The 16,007-nt window shown below is 41.7% G+C and overlaps 2 protein-coding genes across 5 annotated transcripts in view; one reads left to right on the forward strand and one right to left on the reverse strand.

Moving 5' to 3' along the window:
* The window catches only part of LOC109402401 (guanosine-3',5'-bis(diphosphate) 3'-pyrophosphohydrolase MESH1), a 29,137-nt gene extending 25,562 nt beyond the window's left edge, over nucleotides 1–3,575 (forward strand). For 3 of the 4 annotated variants that reach the window (XM_062847139.1, XM_019675066.3, XM_062847140.1), the window contains exons 2-3: nucleotides 2,851–3,036; nucleotides 3,095–3,575. In XM_062847139.1, coding sequence (XP_062703123.1) covers nucleotides 2,907–3,036; nucleotides 3,095–3,519 — 555 coding nt within the window. In that variant the 5' untranslated portion in view covers nucleotides 2,851–2,906 and the 3' untranslated portion in view covers nucleotides 3,520–3,575. Of the gene's footprint in view, nucleotides 1–18; nucleotides 369–2,850; nucleotides 3,037–3,094 lie in introns of all 4 variants that reach the window. The other variant, XM_062847138.1, reaches the window with a different exon arrangement.
* LOC109423534 (probable phosphoserine aminotransferase) lies at nucleotides 3,510–5,322 on the reverse strand. Its single transcript, XM_019698518.3, has 2 exons — nucleotides 3,978–5,322; nucleotides 3,510–3,924 (listed from the first exon to the last, which is right to left on the reverse strand). Exons 1-2 carry the CDS (start codon nucleotides 4,694–4,696, stop codon nucleotides 3,555–3,557), a joined length of 1,089 nt encoding a protein of 362 aa, XP_019554063.2. The 5' UTR covers nucleotides 4,697–5,322; the 3' UTR covers nucleotides 3,510–3,554.
* Between the last annotated feature and the right edge of the window lie 10,685 nt (nucleotides 5,323–16,007).

Below are 16,007 nucleotides of genomic sequence, written 5' to 3' on the forward strand. Positions count from 1 at the left end.
TGCCACTAACCTTTACAGGGCGGCGCCTGAAGCTAAAGACAATCAGAATTTTCAAACCGCGGAAAAGTACACAAAAGTCCTGCAAGAATACCATCAAGAATTTCTGAAGGAACCCTAGCAGGAACCCCTGAAGGAATCCTAGCAGGAACCCCTGAAGGAATTCAAAGAAAATCTTCTGCATGTATCACAAGAGAATTCGCAGGGAAGTGTCTTGAGGGTTTCTTGTAGAAATCTCCAAAATAGTTCCGGAGGAATTTCTGGTGGAATACTAGCAGAAATTCATGGAGGAAACGCAACAAGAACTTCTGGATGCCCCCAACAGGAACTTCTGTAGCAACTCTTAGAGGAATTCTCGATGGAATCCTCAGGTAATTCTTGGATAAACCCATGGAGTAATTCTGGAAGGATTTTTTGAAGTTCTAAAGGAATCTCAGCAGGAGTTCTTGAAGTAATCCTCAAAGAATTCCGGGAGAAATTTTGGAAGGAACCCCGGGAAGATTCTTGGAATGAATGCCTGGAGGAACGCTGAAAGAAGTCAGAAGGAATCCAGACAGTAATCCCTGAAGGAATTCCGGAAGCAATCTAAGTGAGAATCCTGAGGTAATCTCTGAAATAACTTCAAGAGGAGTCCCTGTAAGAATCCAGGAGGAATCCACGAAAGAATCCCAGAAGGACAATACATAAATGACGCTCCAATTTTGATTTACCCAAGACTAAATAAGCCAGCATTCCGGAATCAATATATTCCAGTCGTACTCATCCAGCATTGTTTTAACTAACCGAAATGGTATGTTAGACATACGTAATGCCTGAAGTTCATAGGCACAATATGTGTTGAAAAATGGACCAATTGAGTGGAAAATGCGAAAAAATCCACGTAATTCTGGTGGGGTTTGAACCCACGTCTCCCCTAGTTTGCTAGACAAGGCGCGTTAACCAACTCCGCCACAGAACAAGTAACAATTCTGTGAAGTAGAAAGCTAACCTGAACCCAAAGCCCACCTCACCCCTTGTTCTTTCCTCGCAATTCACCATCTCCTTCGGTCCTTAGATGTCCACTTACAACACTCTCTAAGCGTTCCTACGAGCAACAGTGAGAGCATGTTATTGTTACTTGTTCTGTGGCAAAGTTGGTTAATGCGCCCTGTCTAGCGAACTTGAAGAGACGTGGGTTCAAACCCCACCAGAACTACGTGAATTTTTTTTTTTCGTAATTTTTCCACTCAATTTGTCCATTTTTCAACACATATTGTGCCTATGAACTTCAGGCATTACGTATTGTTTTTTTTTTTATAAAATTTTGATTTTCTCGTGCCTTTAGTAGTATTTTCCATATCCAATACTTAATTATCGAGAAGTTCCAGACAGGGAAGCCCCAGACAGGGAAGAATCTGGAGAAATCCAGTATCAGGAAAAAATCGGAAAGAAATTCTACAAGCAATATCGGTAGGAATTACTTGAGTAATCCCTGAAGAAATTCTAGGACAAATTTTGAGACAATTCTCGAAAATGATCTCTGGACGGACCATGAAAGAATTCAGGAGGAATCCTGATAATATATCTGAAGGAATTCCGGGAGAAATCTATGGAAGAATCCCGAGATAATTCCTAAAATAATTTTAAGAGGAGTCAGGAGTCTATGTAAGAACCGTGGAGATCACTGATCAGTAAGTATCCCTGAGAGGATTTTGGAGGGAATTTTAGAAAGAAAAAAAAATAGGAATCTCGAGAGGAATCCATGAAAATAAATCACTGAAGTAATCATGGAAGAATAAATCAATAAAATAATCTCGGTAAGATTTACTGGGAGAATCTCGGGAGAAATCTCAGAAAGAATTCTGGCAGAAGTTTTTAACGGAAATTCGGGAATAATCAGTGAAAGAATCGTGGAGCAAATGTCTGAAGAAATCCCTGAAAGAATCCCGGGGAAATCTTGGAGGCGAGAATTCCCTAAATGAATTCCGGGATAAAATCAATAAAGCAAGGCAGTAAAAATCGTTAAAGATGTCTTTGGGAACCTTTGAAAGTACCCTTCAAAGAATCTTTCGAGGAATCCCAGAAAGTAACCAAGGAAGCAAGGATGGAAACACTCATTTGCAAAGAGTTACACTCACTTGCTGTTCTCTCAGCTCAGAAGCTTGCAATCAAGAAATGATGTATGAACGAGTGTTCCCACCCTTGCCGTAGAGAAATAAATGAAGATATTCCCGAAGGAATCTTTGAAGAAAGTCCGGGAGAAATTTCCAATGAAATCTTGGTAGAAAACCTAGCAAGAATTTCTGATACGGGAATAGTTCGTGAAAGAATCCCGGGAGAAATCCTTAAAGGATTCCCGGAAAGAAGCAATGTATAAGTCCCTGGAGAAATCTCTGACAAAATCCTGTCCGGAATTGCTAAAGGAATTCCAGAAGAAGTACGGAGGGGTTCTTCACGCAGTCTTCAAAGAAATCACTTAAAAAAACCTGGAAGGATCATTCAAGGAATCCTCAGGGTTAGCGAAAGTGTGACAAGCAATGTATAACGGGAAGGGGGATGGCTTTCTCAGTCTTCGAATCATGAACGATTTTTATCTACATTCCCGACGTTTCGGCCTAAGGATTTGGCATTTTGCAAGGGTCGTTGAGTCTACCGTCCATCGTTTTTGGAGTATTTGCATAAGAAATGCTCTTCGGGAACCGTTACCAGTGCACAGTAAATTACACAAAATTAAAAATCTTAAATTACAACACGTACCTACATGAAAAGCAACTCAGGAGAGCATTTCTTGAATAAATTTTATGAACTTATGTTATAAAAACCAAAGCTTCCACCAACCTGTTTTGATGTGTTCTCCCAATCCTTATTCAACAGATTTTGACGTTCGATTCGTTGTCGAAGAACCTGAATAAGCCTCCCCAAATATCACAATGTCCACCGCGGAAGATGTATCGTCCGTTTTGATCACTTACACAAAGTGCGTTGACTTCGCAGCTGTCAAACACCGCAACCAACGCCGACTAGATTCGGACAAAACTCCGTACATCAACCACCCGATCGGTAAGTGCTTTGTCCTCTTCACCTCAAAACGGAAGTTCTAATCCCAATTCTGCCGCAGGCGTAGCGCAAATCCTAACCGCCGAAGGCGGCGTGACGGACTTCGAGGTCATCCAGGCGGCCATTCTGCACGACACCGTCGAGGACACCGATACCACGTTCGAGGAGCTGGAACGCGAGTTTGGCTACCGGGTGCGACGGCTGGTTGAGGAAGTGACGGACGACAAATCTTTGCCGAAGGACGAGCGAAAGCGGCTGCAGATCGAGCATGCGGCGGGGACAAGTCCACAGGCGAAGCTGGTAAAACTGGCGGATAAGATCTACAACTTGAGGGATCTGCAACGGTGTAGACCGGGCGGGTGGACGGAAGAGCGCTGTCGGGAGTATTTCGTGTGGGCGCGGAAGGTCTGCGAGGGTTTGAGGGGGACTAATGCGGCGTTGGAGCGGATTTTGGACGAGATATTTATACAGGAAGGTTTAGAATAGTAGAGGCTTTATTGAATAAATGAGGAGAACCTTTCTTATGAATGTTGAGCGAGGAAGTCTAACATGTATTTTTTAAGGGCTTGTGCCTCTGCGACGGAGATGGCATTGTAGAGGGATGCGCGGATGCCTCCGACGGAGCGGTGGCCTTTTAGCTGCTGCATTCCTAGGGCCTCGGCTCCTTTGAGAAACTCCTTTTCCAGTGACTCGTTGCCGCCGGGTCCTCCGACGCGGAAGGGGACGTTCATTCGGCTGCGTACCGAGCGTTCGACAGGGCAGTAGTAGAAGTCCTTGGAGTTGGCGATCACTTCGTAGATCATGCTGGACTTGGCCAGGGAGGCTTTGTACATATGTTCGACGCCACCGTTCCGTTTGATCCAGTTGAAGACGCGGCCTACCACGTGGATGCTGAAAAGAGTTCGAAGGTAAGTTCTGTTTGAATTATTCCGGAGAATACCTACACGAAAGTCGGTGGAGTATTGTTGATGGAGTTGTCCTTTGCCACGATCGAGAAGTCTAGAATTGTGGGGGTTATGGGCAGTTGGTGTCCGATAAGGTCTTCGCGGACGATAACCAGTGTGATACCGGCTGGGCCGATGTTCTTCTGGGCGCAACCAAAGATGACGCCGTACTTCTTCACGTCCACTGGACGGGACATGATGTTGGAGGACATGTCCACTACCAGGGGAACTCCGTTCGTTTCCGGGACATCGTTGAACTCCACGCCCTCAATGGTTTCGTTGTCACAGTAGTACACGTACGAAGCGTTCGGATCAAGCTTCCACTCCTTCTGATCCGGAACACGTGTGAACTTCTCCGGCTTGGCAACAACTTGGTTGACCTTGCCGTACTTGGCAGCTTCCTTCGCTGCCTTGGATGACCATGATCCGGTCACCACATAGTCAGCCGTTCCGGTTCGACCAATCAAGTTCATGGCAACGGCGGCGAACAGGCCTGTGCCACCGCCTTGCATCAATAGAACCTTATAATTGTCGGGAACCTTGAGGAGTTCTCGAGCCAGGTCCACCGTATCGTTGTGCAGCTTCATGTAGGCAGCTCCCCGATGGGACATCTCCATGACACTCATACCGGTGGAACCCTGCTCCACCAGTTCCTTCTGGACTTCCAGCAGAACTTCGCGCGGCAATTTGGCCGGACCTGCTCCGAAATTGATCACCATTGTGCACTAGAGAACCGTTTGTATAACTCAAATCAAACTGTTGCTAACCGAGTATGTGGTGTGTAGCTGTATAAAGTAGTCGCAATGTGCCGGTTGCGACTGATCCCGATGAAGATTCACTTACAAGTGGTTGATTACCAATTGTAAATTTTGCGCTGCACTCGGTCGGCTGTTGTCGAGCTCGTTGCACTGGTGGTCGTGGGTCAAGAACTCGTCTGGCGACGCTCTATACACATGGAAGAAGCAGCGATGATATACACGAGGTGGATGCAACTGTGTAAAACGAACGCCCGCAGATCGAAGTAGGCGGTGGCGGTTGGTTGTAATTGAATTGATTGCTTGCTTGGATCCTATTTCGTTCGAGTAGAACCTGTAAGTAGATGTGCTGCGTTAGGGAACCGATGTTGGAATGACTGCAACTAAGGTTGCCTCTATCGAAAACAACAAATTTGTTTGTGAGCAGCCCTTCGACGATGACGTAGCTATTCTACGTCGCAAACAAGCCTCCGCTAGTTTACGAATCACGCATCGCCCCAAAAGTTTTTCAAATTTGTAGTTCCGAAACGAACGAACAAACAACCCAATCCGGATTGGTCCGGATTGCTTGGATCCAGTGACGTCGTTGACCCTTTTGGCTGCTGCAGCAGTGCCGCGAAGTTTTGCGCTGCGCTGCTTATCAACGCAACGGGAACTAGTTATGGTGGCGCGGCGCGGTGCCGGTAAACAAGTCTTGCGTTGCGCAGCAACCATCGCTATGACGATGATCGGCGGTGGGCAGGCGTTGCGCTGTATGCATGGATTACTAGTCTAGGAAGACATTGTTCTCTCATTTGCATTCATGAATATCATTCTAGCTTTGAACCAGTCGATCGGACAAAGCTTGCGTATGCGTTGGATGCATGACCGTGCGCTGCACATATGTACAATTAAGTGACCAATCAATTTACGCCAAGTAGTGATTTTAGTTACATGTAGTAATTCACTTTTACATAGAGTAGGTGGACAGATTTTTGTCAAATATTTTGTCGTTTGAAAATAGATCGATAACGCCGATAAGATCATCCCTACCAAGATTCTAAACGTCTTTGTGGCAGTCATTAATGTGTGTTAAATGCTGGAAACGAAAATTACGGGTAAATATGTGTTATCATCAAGTGTTCATAATTAACGCAATCACCCTAACTCTTGTTTTCATCTTGTGGATTATTTTCATTTCAATTGTTTGAATGCAGCAAGCAAGCAAGTGCGAGCTTCTCTATCTTGTTTGCAGACAGATAAGCCCCGCGTAGTGGCTTCTAGAGGATGAATTTGATAGGAAGTCAGCTGGTGCTGGTCAGCATGATGTGGGGGCATAACAGGTTATGTATTTACATGAGATTATCACTTGTTGAGGCTATGAGTGTTTGCCATAGTTGCTGAGGAATGCTACTTTATATGGCGATTGATTTATGTGGATTAACCGGATTAGGTTGATTAGTCGATGCAGTAATAATGGCGATAACTATAGTTTAAGTACAATGTGGAGGTAAGGTTGTGATGCCCAAATAGACCTTTCTGTATGAAATTGCATTACCAGTCTCCGTCTGTAGTAACCAGTGCTATTAACTTGTAATAGCAATATGTAATTGATAAGCAGGGAAATGTTCCCGTGTTGGGTGCTAGTTTATAATTACTGAGTTCAATAAATTCCACACATTTCAATTTCGATTTAGTTTCCGTGGGATTTAGGGGGCTTTATCAGGGTTTCATGTGATATCAGGAATATATCCCCTGGAACGGCCTTGAAACCCTCTGGGAACCCAAGAAACACCCCTGAGACGTTTTTGATGCCCCATGGAACCCAGGGAAACATCCCTGAGGCGTTTAGAATACCTTGAAACGCCCTTCAAACCCCCAAGAACCCCCTAGAACCACACTCCGCAGAACGCTCATTATACCCACTTAACCGCCATTAAAACCGCGGCTGAAAACCTTACAAACTCCTGGGACATCCCTGGAACGCCATGAAACCCCTCAGACTCCCCTGGAATATTTCTGGAACACCCCTGGCATGCCTCTGAAACCCTTGAAACCCTTGGAACATCCAGGAAATCCCGTGGAACACCCATGGAACGCACCTGAAACCCTTGAAGATCTCTGGAACGCTCCTCGGACCTCCTGAAACTCCCTGGACTACCACTGGCTGAAACGCCTCTAAAACCCTCAGAAACCGCATGGAACGCCCATGAAACCCGTTGGAACACCCCAGGAAAGCCTCTCAAACTCTCTGAAAGGCCCTGGAATATCTCTAAAACCCCCTGAAATTCCTTGTAGACCTCTCTGGAAATATCCTGAAACCTCCTGGAACACCCCTGAAAACTACTTAAAACTTCTGGAACCCAATGGAACGCCATCAAAACCCCTTGAAACCGCAGGGAACGCCTATTGAAACCCTTTAAGTCACCTGCCCCCTAACAAACGCCCCTGAAAATCCTAGATCGCTTATGAAACCCCTTGGAATGTCCTGGGGCCCACGGATACCCTTTGAAACCAAGAATGCCTCTACACCCCTTGAAACCGCATAAACATCCATGAAACCCTCTGTGGCACCCACCCCTGCAACGCTTCAGGGACCCCCTGAAACACCCCTAAAGCCCCTCAGAAACCCCCAGAATGCTCCTGGATCCCATAAAACTTCCTGTAACACCACTGGAATGCCCTCACACTCATCGATAGCCCCCGAACCCCTTGAAAACCACAAGTATGCTCCTGAAACGGTTTGAATTTATGTAATCTCTACAAAATGTACAGATTGAGTTGTGCGAAGTCGGACATGTAATCGATATTCCGATACGATTATGGATTTGTAGGCCTTATCTTCAAAAAGTTCTGAGAAGTCTCGGAGATAATTGATGCTCTTGAAATTAATTTTACATGTCTTGCAACTGTGCGGATCCCGTTACGGTTAGGAAATTTTCTGCTGGGGAAGAGCTCAAAGAATAGTAAGAAGAGGTAAGTTGAAGAGAGCTAGACCAAATTCTTATAGGAGCGTAGAACTTAGAAAGAAGAAGACGAACACTGGTTTTATATTGAACCCATCACTCCATAAAATCCTCTTCTAAACCTGTTCAGAAACACCCTGATACCCGCTCTAACCCTTTGGAACCCTTCAAGAAAAAACTTAGGATCCCCTCGTAACTCCCTTGGAACAACCTCTGCAAACCTAATTGAACCCATAGAAAGTACCCTGGAATCCACAGTTAGCGAAGGCAGTCGTCTAGGTGTATTGCAAGCCTCGGAGTGTGCGTTCGATTCCCACTCCAGTCGGTGGCAACTTTTCGTCAAACGAAAAATTCATCACTGGGCCACTGGGTGTGCTGTGTGTTGTCCGTTGTCTAGTGTAAGTAATGTGTTCAGTCGGGAGGTGTGAATTGTCTTTAAACTTCGTCTGAAACCATCTCCAAAACCAGCATAAAATCTTCCTGAAAACCCTGAAATCCCCTGGAAGCCTTCAGAAAAACACTCTAAAATACTAGACGAATCCATACTGGAGAACTATCCTGAATTCCGTTAAAACTCTCCCGAAACCTTCACCGAACTCTCTAGGTACACCTCAGAAACCTTAAAGTTTTGAAAATTACCATGAAACACACACCTGTAAGCCCTCCAAAAAGACCCCTAAAACCCACCTAAAACTCACGTGAAAGCCCATGGAAAAGATTTTTGAAGCCCTTCAGGATACTAGCTGGAGCATCTTTAGAATAACCCCTAAAAACCTAATAGAACCCCCCCCCCCAAAACTATTCTTGAATCCTCTGAAAACTCACTGTAACGACTGCTGAAGTCCTTTGAAAGTCATCCAGAAACATGTTTCGAATCCTCTCTCCCCTAGAAGTTTCTGAAACCCTGAATCCAATTGAACGCCTCCCAGAACCTTCATTAAACTCTCAAAACACACTCTTGAAACTTTCTTGAAATCTTCTGAAGTGTTCCTTAACTGTTCCGGAAACCACTTTGGAATACACTAAGGTCTTTTTCTACACCCCCCTACACGTACCGTGTAAAAAAAACGTGTAAAAAACCTTGGTAATTCGCGAAACCGTGTAAAAAAAAACTGAGAAAACCGATGTAAATCTGAAAATATTTGAAATGTCCTCACCTTCAGATATCCGAGGATTGTTTTAGAGAGTTAACCAGAAAAGGAGGGGGTAGTAGTAAGGGTTGAATCTAGGGGTTAGTGGGGAAGGGGACAAGGGACGGGTTATGGGGAACAGAGTGCATACTGTTTCCAGGGAAGATCGCAGAGGATATTTTGGAGTGTTAAGGACTGTTTAGATGGACGAAGCGAAGGATCAAGGAGACTGTCAACACCCCACAGGTGCATGGAGCAAGGTGGTGTAGAGAAAGATGTTACAGGACACCCAAGAACTTTCGCGAGTAAAGGCTTCAATATCTACAAGCGAAATCGGTTGATTGTTGTTACATTACTGATACGGTGCAACACCTGTAGGAGGTCTATGGAGCATTGTTCTGTAAATAAATAATGTTCAAAGATGATCTCCAATTTTGATCTCCAAGAACTTCCGCGAGTAAAGGCCTGAAGATCTACAAACATAACCAATGGTTTCTTGCAATATTACCGATGCATTGTAACATCCCAGAGGTCCATTGAGCATTGTACTGAAGAGTATTCATTTCCAAAGATATGCTAGGTTTTCCACGAACTTCCGCGACTTAAGGCCTTAAGATCTACATGCTTACTCAATGGATTGTTCCTGCATGACTGATACAATGCAACATGCTACAGATACATGGAGCATGGTTCTGTAGAGAATTACTTTCCAAAGATGTTCTAGGTCCTCCAAGAACTTCCACGAGTAAAAACCTGAAGATCCACCAGCGTTATCAATGGTTTATTACTACATTACTGATACGATGTAACATCCTACAGGTCCATGAACCATTTTTCTGTAAGAAACTAATTTCCAAAGATGATCTAGGTCCTCCAAGAACTTCCACAAGTAAAGACCTCAAGATCTACAAACGTTATTAATGGTTTGTTGTCACAATACTGATCTATTGAGCATTGTGCTGAAAAGAATTCATTTCCAAAGATATGCTTGGCCTTTTTTGATCTTCAGCGAGTAAAGACCTTAAGGCCTACAAGCGTAATCAATGGATTGTTCTTACATGACTGATATGGTGTAAAATTTTACAGGTCCATGGAGCATGGTTCTAGAACGACTTTCCAAAGATGATCTAGGTCCTCCAAGAACATCCACGAGTAAAGGCCTTAGGATCTACAAGCGAAATCAATGAGTTGTTGTTATATTTCTAATACGTCGTAACATCCTACAGGTCCATGAACCATTTTTCTGTAAGGAACTAATTTCCATAGATGTTCCTCCAACAACTTCCACGAGTATAGACCTGAAGATTTACAAGCGTTATCAATGGTTTGTTGTCACATTACTGATGCAGTGTAATGTCCTACAGGTCCTTTGAGCATTGTGCTGAAAAGAATTCATTTCCAAAGATATGCTTGTTCTTTCTTGAACTTCAGCGAGTTAAGACCTTACGAACTACAAACGTAATCAATTGATTGTTCCTACATGACTTATATGGTGTAACATTCTACAGGTCTATGGAGCATGGTTCTAGAACGACTTTCCAGAGATGATCTAGGTCCTCCAAAAACGTCCACGAGTAAAGGCCTTTAGATCTACAAGCGTAATCAATGAGTTGTTGTTATATTTCTAATACGTCGTAACATTAATTTCTATAGATGTTCTAGGTCCTTCAAGAACTTCCACGAGTAAAGACCTGAAGATCTACACGCGTTATCGATGGTTTATTGCCACATTACTGATACAGTATAGCATTCTACAGGTCCAGGGAGCATAGTTCTGTAGAGAAATAATTTTCAAAGATGATCGAGGTCCTCCAAGAACTTCCACGAGTATAGATCTGAAGATCTACAAGCGTTATCAATGGTTCGTTGTCACATGACTGATACAGTGTAGCGTCCTACAGGTCCAGGGAGCATAGTTCTGTTGAGAAATAATTGCCAAAGACCTTCTAGGTACTCCAAGAACTTCCATGAGTAAAAGCCTTAAGATCTACAAGCGTAATCAATTTCGTATCAAATCTAGTCTTCTTGGTTGTTCTTATATTTCTTATATGGAGCATTTAGTAGAAAAGAACAAATCTCCTAAGATACAAGGAATAGCCAAAATGTTTGGGATAGGCAACTTTTTTTCTCCCACAAAAAAATTCAACATGCTGTAACTTTTCATAAAATGTATCAAAAAATCTCAAATTTTGACTGTTTGTCAACCTATTATATGTGCATCATTGGTACAAATTTGGGCTCGATTGATTAATTTTTCGCGAAGTTAGAACCGTTCGGGTAAAACACTATTTTTTAGACAACTAATTTTTGAAGTATCATATCTCGAAAACCAGTGAACCGCATTGAATGATTTTTTAAACGTTTATCAACAATATATTGATACTTAATACGACGTTATAAAATGTAATGTTTTCTCACGACGAATTAAGTTATAGCGGGTTGAAATTTTTACCCATATAGAGGAAAATAAGTCAAATTTACAATGCCACACAAAAATTATTAAATGTGTTGTTCCTTTAATCTAAATTGGCTCTAATATATCTTATTAGAGATAATTTGAGAACAGAAATGGAAAATCTTTGGATATCAACACTAAAATTTATTGACATTGATGTAAAAAAATTACATTTTTTCGAGAAAAATCCAAAAAGTGTCAATTTATGATAGCTTTTTTCAACGTTTGAAAAGTATCTATGTTTTAATAGTATGTGAAGCTTTCACATATTGTTAGTGTACGTTCAAAATTTCATTCAATTCGGTTCACTGGTTTCCGAGATATGACAAATCAAAAATGAGTTGTCTAAAAAATAGTGTTTTACCCGAACGGTTCTAACTTTGCGAAATATTAATCAATCGTGCCCAAATTTGTACCAATGATGCATTTATAGTAGGTTGACAAACAGTCAAAATTTGAGATTTTTTGATGCACTCTATGAAAAGTTATAGCATGTTGAACTTTTTTGTGAGAGAAAAAAAAGTTGTCTATCCCAAACATTTCGGCCATCCCCTGTATTTTAAGTCCTCCAAGAACTTCCACGAGTAGAGGCCTTAAGATCTACAAGGTCAATCTATGGATTTTCTTTATATTACTGATGCTGTGCAACATCCTACAGGTCCATGGAGAATTGTTGTGTAATGAACTAATTTCCAAAGATGTTCTAGGTTTCCCAAGAACTTCCGTGAATAAAGCCCTTAGGATCTACAAGCGTAATCAAAGAATTGTTGTTTCATTACTGATGCGGTGCAACGTTGTCAACTGGTTTTCCGGTTGTCAACTGCGACTGCGATAGCTATGAACTTTGGTCAACTTCGGGCTCACTATTGAGCTCTCGCATTGGTAAAGAATCAAAAAGAGAGATGATTTGGTAATTCTCCGTCCGAATTCCAAAAACATGAATGACAAACGCTCGAATTTCTTTCGCCCAAAAAATCACTCGCCCGAAAATAACGTTTCCAGCATGGTGCAATACTACATCAGGAATTGCGGTCCAATTGTTTACCGTAATGCAAATGTTTGAAAATTCAATCCCAAAGCCGACCACAAAATTTTACAAAATTTGGTGTTATGGAATGAGAAAAAAAAATTGGTGAAAAATTTACCAAGATATGATCATTCCAGCTGCGTGGGTACCCGGGTACCCTGCGGGCATTTCACGTAATAAATAAAACTCAGGAGACCCTCCCCCTGCTCCTCCTCACTTTAAAATTCCGCCAACCCCATTAGCCCTTTGAAGCCTGATTTTTTTCCAAGCGTTATTATGGAGTTTTTCCACGTTTTTCTGTAGTTTTGGTGGTAATTAGCATAAAAACGGTAGAATATTATGCACAATATTTTATCTGGATATCCTAGATCATCCAAACTATTCTTGAGTTTAGATCCTTAAGTCTATGGGTGTAACGGTTACTTCTTTCATTATACAAAGCTACGATTTGTAATTTATCATGTCCAGTAAGTCTTCTGAAAGGTTAATAGACAATATCATATCAGTCGAGATATCCTACATCATCCAAACTGTTCTTGAGTTTAGATCTTAAAGTTTACGGGTGTAACGGTAACTTCTTTCATTAAAAGCTACGATTTGTAATCTATAATGACGTCCAGTAAGTTTTCTGAAAGTTACTGTGGTTGTTTTTATCAACTAAGCTTCATAACAGTAAGGAAGCCCATAATATCCCAAAAATATATTACAAGGCTTGTTGTTCCTGTAACTAATTTGGTAAGTACAGTGGATTATGTAACACTACCTAACGTATTGGCAAAAGCTATTATCACAAATGTAGACCTGAAGCTATGGCCTCCGGAGTGGTATTGTTGATCTGGAATATCTTAAAACTATCTTAAAATGACTCATGATATGTCAGGGTGATCACAGATTACAGTCTAAAGTTCATTGTGAGAATAACAACTGTTACTATCAAGAGCTAAACTTCAGGATAGTTTGGACGATCCTCAATGTCTCAAAGGTTCATAATTATATATAGTAGATTTCAGATTGCTCTTGTCACCGCGATTGATTATGAAACGTTACTCAGTATGTCAGATATAACTGATGTTACGAATGTAGACCTGAAGTTCTGAACTCAAAGATAGTTTGGCTGACCTGGAACATTCCCATAGTGCCTCTTAATAACATTTGAGATTTCAAGAGCTTCACGGTTCTCAGCAGATTATGCTATGCTATTATTTATGATGAAAACACATAGTTTTTCTTGTAGATTTGAAGGACTTCATTATAGAACAGTTTGGACGAACCTGAAAGTCCCAAAGGTTTATAATAAAAAGATTGGTTCAGAAACCACGGATAACAGAGCGTTCATGATTAACAAAATTTTTAATCATGATTAATCATTGATGATTAAAATTCTAATTTCGGTGATTATTGATTATGATTAATGATTAATTTGATTTTTAGGATGATTAAAGATTATGAATAATGATTAAAATTGGTTTTATCTGTGATTATTGATTATGATTATTGATTAAAAACGGATCATTGATTAAAAATCATGATTAATCATGATTAATCAATCACAAAGACTGGAAATGATTAAAAGGTTTATGCTGTTTAAAATATTTTTGAAGTTTCAAAAGTAAAAGTTAGTAAAAGTTCAGTTCCAGAAGGGATGTACACTCCCGAGTAAACAGTGAAAGTGTCTGAGTTTGTTTGGCAAATTTTCCCCTGATACACATCAGTTAAAACCGCTATCTATCTACAAAACCATCAGAAAAACTGTGCTCTCGCAAGTGATCATAAAGTAATAGCAGCTTTTCCGCACGAAGGACGCTTTTTCATCGTGAAAATACACGGAGAGACGAAACTACCCAAAAGTGAGTTCTTTCCACTCAACTTCGGGGTTGCGTGCGTCAAACCAATTTTGAGTTGATGGAATCGATGTTTTTGTTGGGTTGTTCCCGCTTGCTTCCATGTGAAAAAAATACCTAATTTTAAGTTTTTTTCACCCAACCGAAATTTTGACTAGGCTATATTTACTCAAATTTGAGTACTGTGCTAGAAACTCAGTGTTGGCTTGACGCACGGAACTACAAAAGTTGGGCTGTTTCTCTCTTCACTCTCTGACAACAACAGAAAGAGCGCATGAAAAGGGAGATGAAAAAGAACTCAAAATTGAGTTTAAAAGTACCTAATTTTGAGTTTTTCAGTTTCTCCGTGTACGATCAGCATCGCGCAACGTGAAGCCCTTCAGAAATCTATCGCGAGCACTATAGTGTCTATTGTGACGTGCCTTGACAATTGCGACTGTTATATACAACGATGCAGAACAAACCAATCACTCGCTCTGTGTCTACATCGTCAATTAATTGTGATGGCAATACATCCAAACGACTTAGGGACGACTTTCCTCATCCCTCTTGTGTGGAACACGATTGCAGCGATCTGCTATCCAAAATTCAACGAATGTTCGAAGACTCCAACGCTAAAATCGAAGGGAAAATTGATAGCAGCATCTCCAGAGTGGAGCACAGAATCTCTGATGTCGAGAAGCAGCTCTCTACCTTTCAATCAGAATGTACGGGAAACATCAACAGACTATTTTTGGCGGTTACGGAGGTTCGTGTTGGGCTATCGTCTACATCGCAGCGGTTGGATCGGATCGAGAAGCGCAACGATCTGCTTATGTACCTGCTGGGGTACCTTATGTCGGCAATGAAAATTTGCAGCAGTTGTTCCGAAATCTTGCTACAAGCCTCAAATTCAACGCCTCTGACACGCCTCTAGTGGACCTCAAACGATTGATGCGTCCACCCATTGCAATTGGATCAACTCCACTGATCGTATGTCAGTTTGCGTTTAAAAATGCCAGGGACGAATTTTATTCGTGTTACCTTAAAACGAGGAGCTTGTCCCTCCGTAATGTTGGGTTTGATAGCGATGCAAGAGTGTATCTAAACGAAAATCTCACACCACAAGCCAGGACAATCCGCTCGGAAGCCATCAAGATGAAAAAGAAAGGGATGCTTTTGAAGGTGTTCACACGCAACGGGGTTGTCTACGTCCAGCGTGGGCTAGAAACTGGAGCCGAACCGATCAACGAAGCCAATTAACTGAAAATTCGTTCATCCTGCAACCTTTCCTCATAGTTTTCTCTTTTCCTTTCATGTTTCTTCCATGCGTCCTTCCTTTTTATATTCCATGATTCCATTCGTTCCTAAAAGTTACTTACGCAAATTAGAGCGCAATTAAACCTTTCTACTTAGCTTTTCTTCTCCTACCTAAGATCATCCGTGTATCCATCCTAAACTACTCCATGAATCCCTCCCCTCCTGAAAGTCATCTGCTGTTAACTTTTGGAAATCTACTGTTCTGCTGTTGTTGCTGCTGTTGCTGTGGGCGTTGTCATCGAGTATGGAGTTGCTGTTGCTGCTGTTGATTTGTTGTGGGTGGTGAATTACACACTAAGATTCAGATGTTCCAGCTCAGTAATTTTTTCACTGAGTTCAGCATTTTTTTCATCTTTTTACTGAGTTTTCAACAGCAGATTTATCTCGGTACACTCGGTTATCGTATTTACCGTATACCAGTAACGATATTTACCGTACATCAGTAAATTTTGACAGTTTATTATCTGAGCTCGGTAACTCATTTACATAATATCCGCAAAAGAAATAACCGAGCGTACCGAGTTAAATCTGCTGTTGAGAACTCAGTAAAAAGATGGGAAAAATACCGAGCTGATCTT

Source organism: Aedes albopictus, chromosome 1, assembly GCF_035046485.1.
Source record: "Aedes albopictus strain Foshan chromosome 1, AalbF5, whole genome shotgun sequence".
NCBI lineage: Eukaryota > Metazoa > Arthropoda > Insecta > Diptera > Culicidae > Aedes > Aedes albopictus.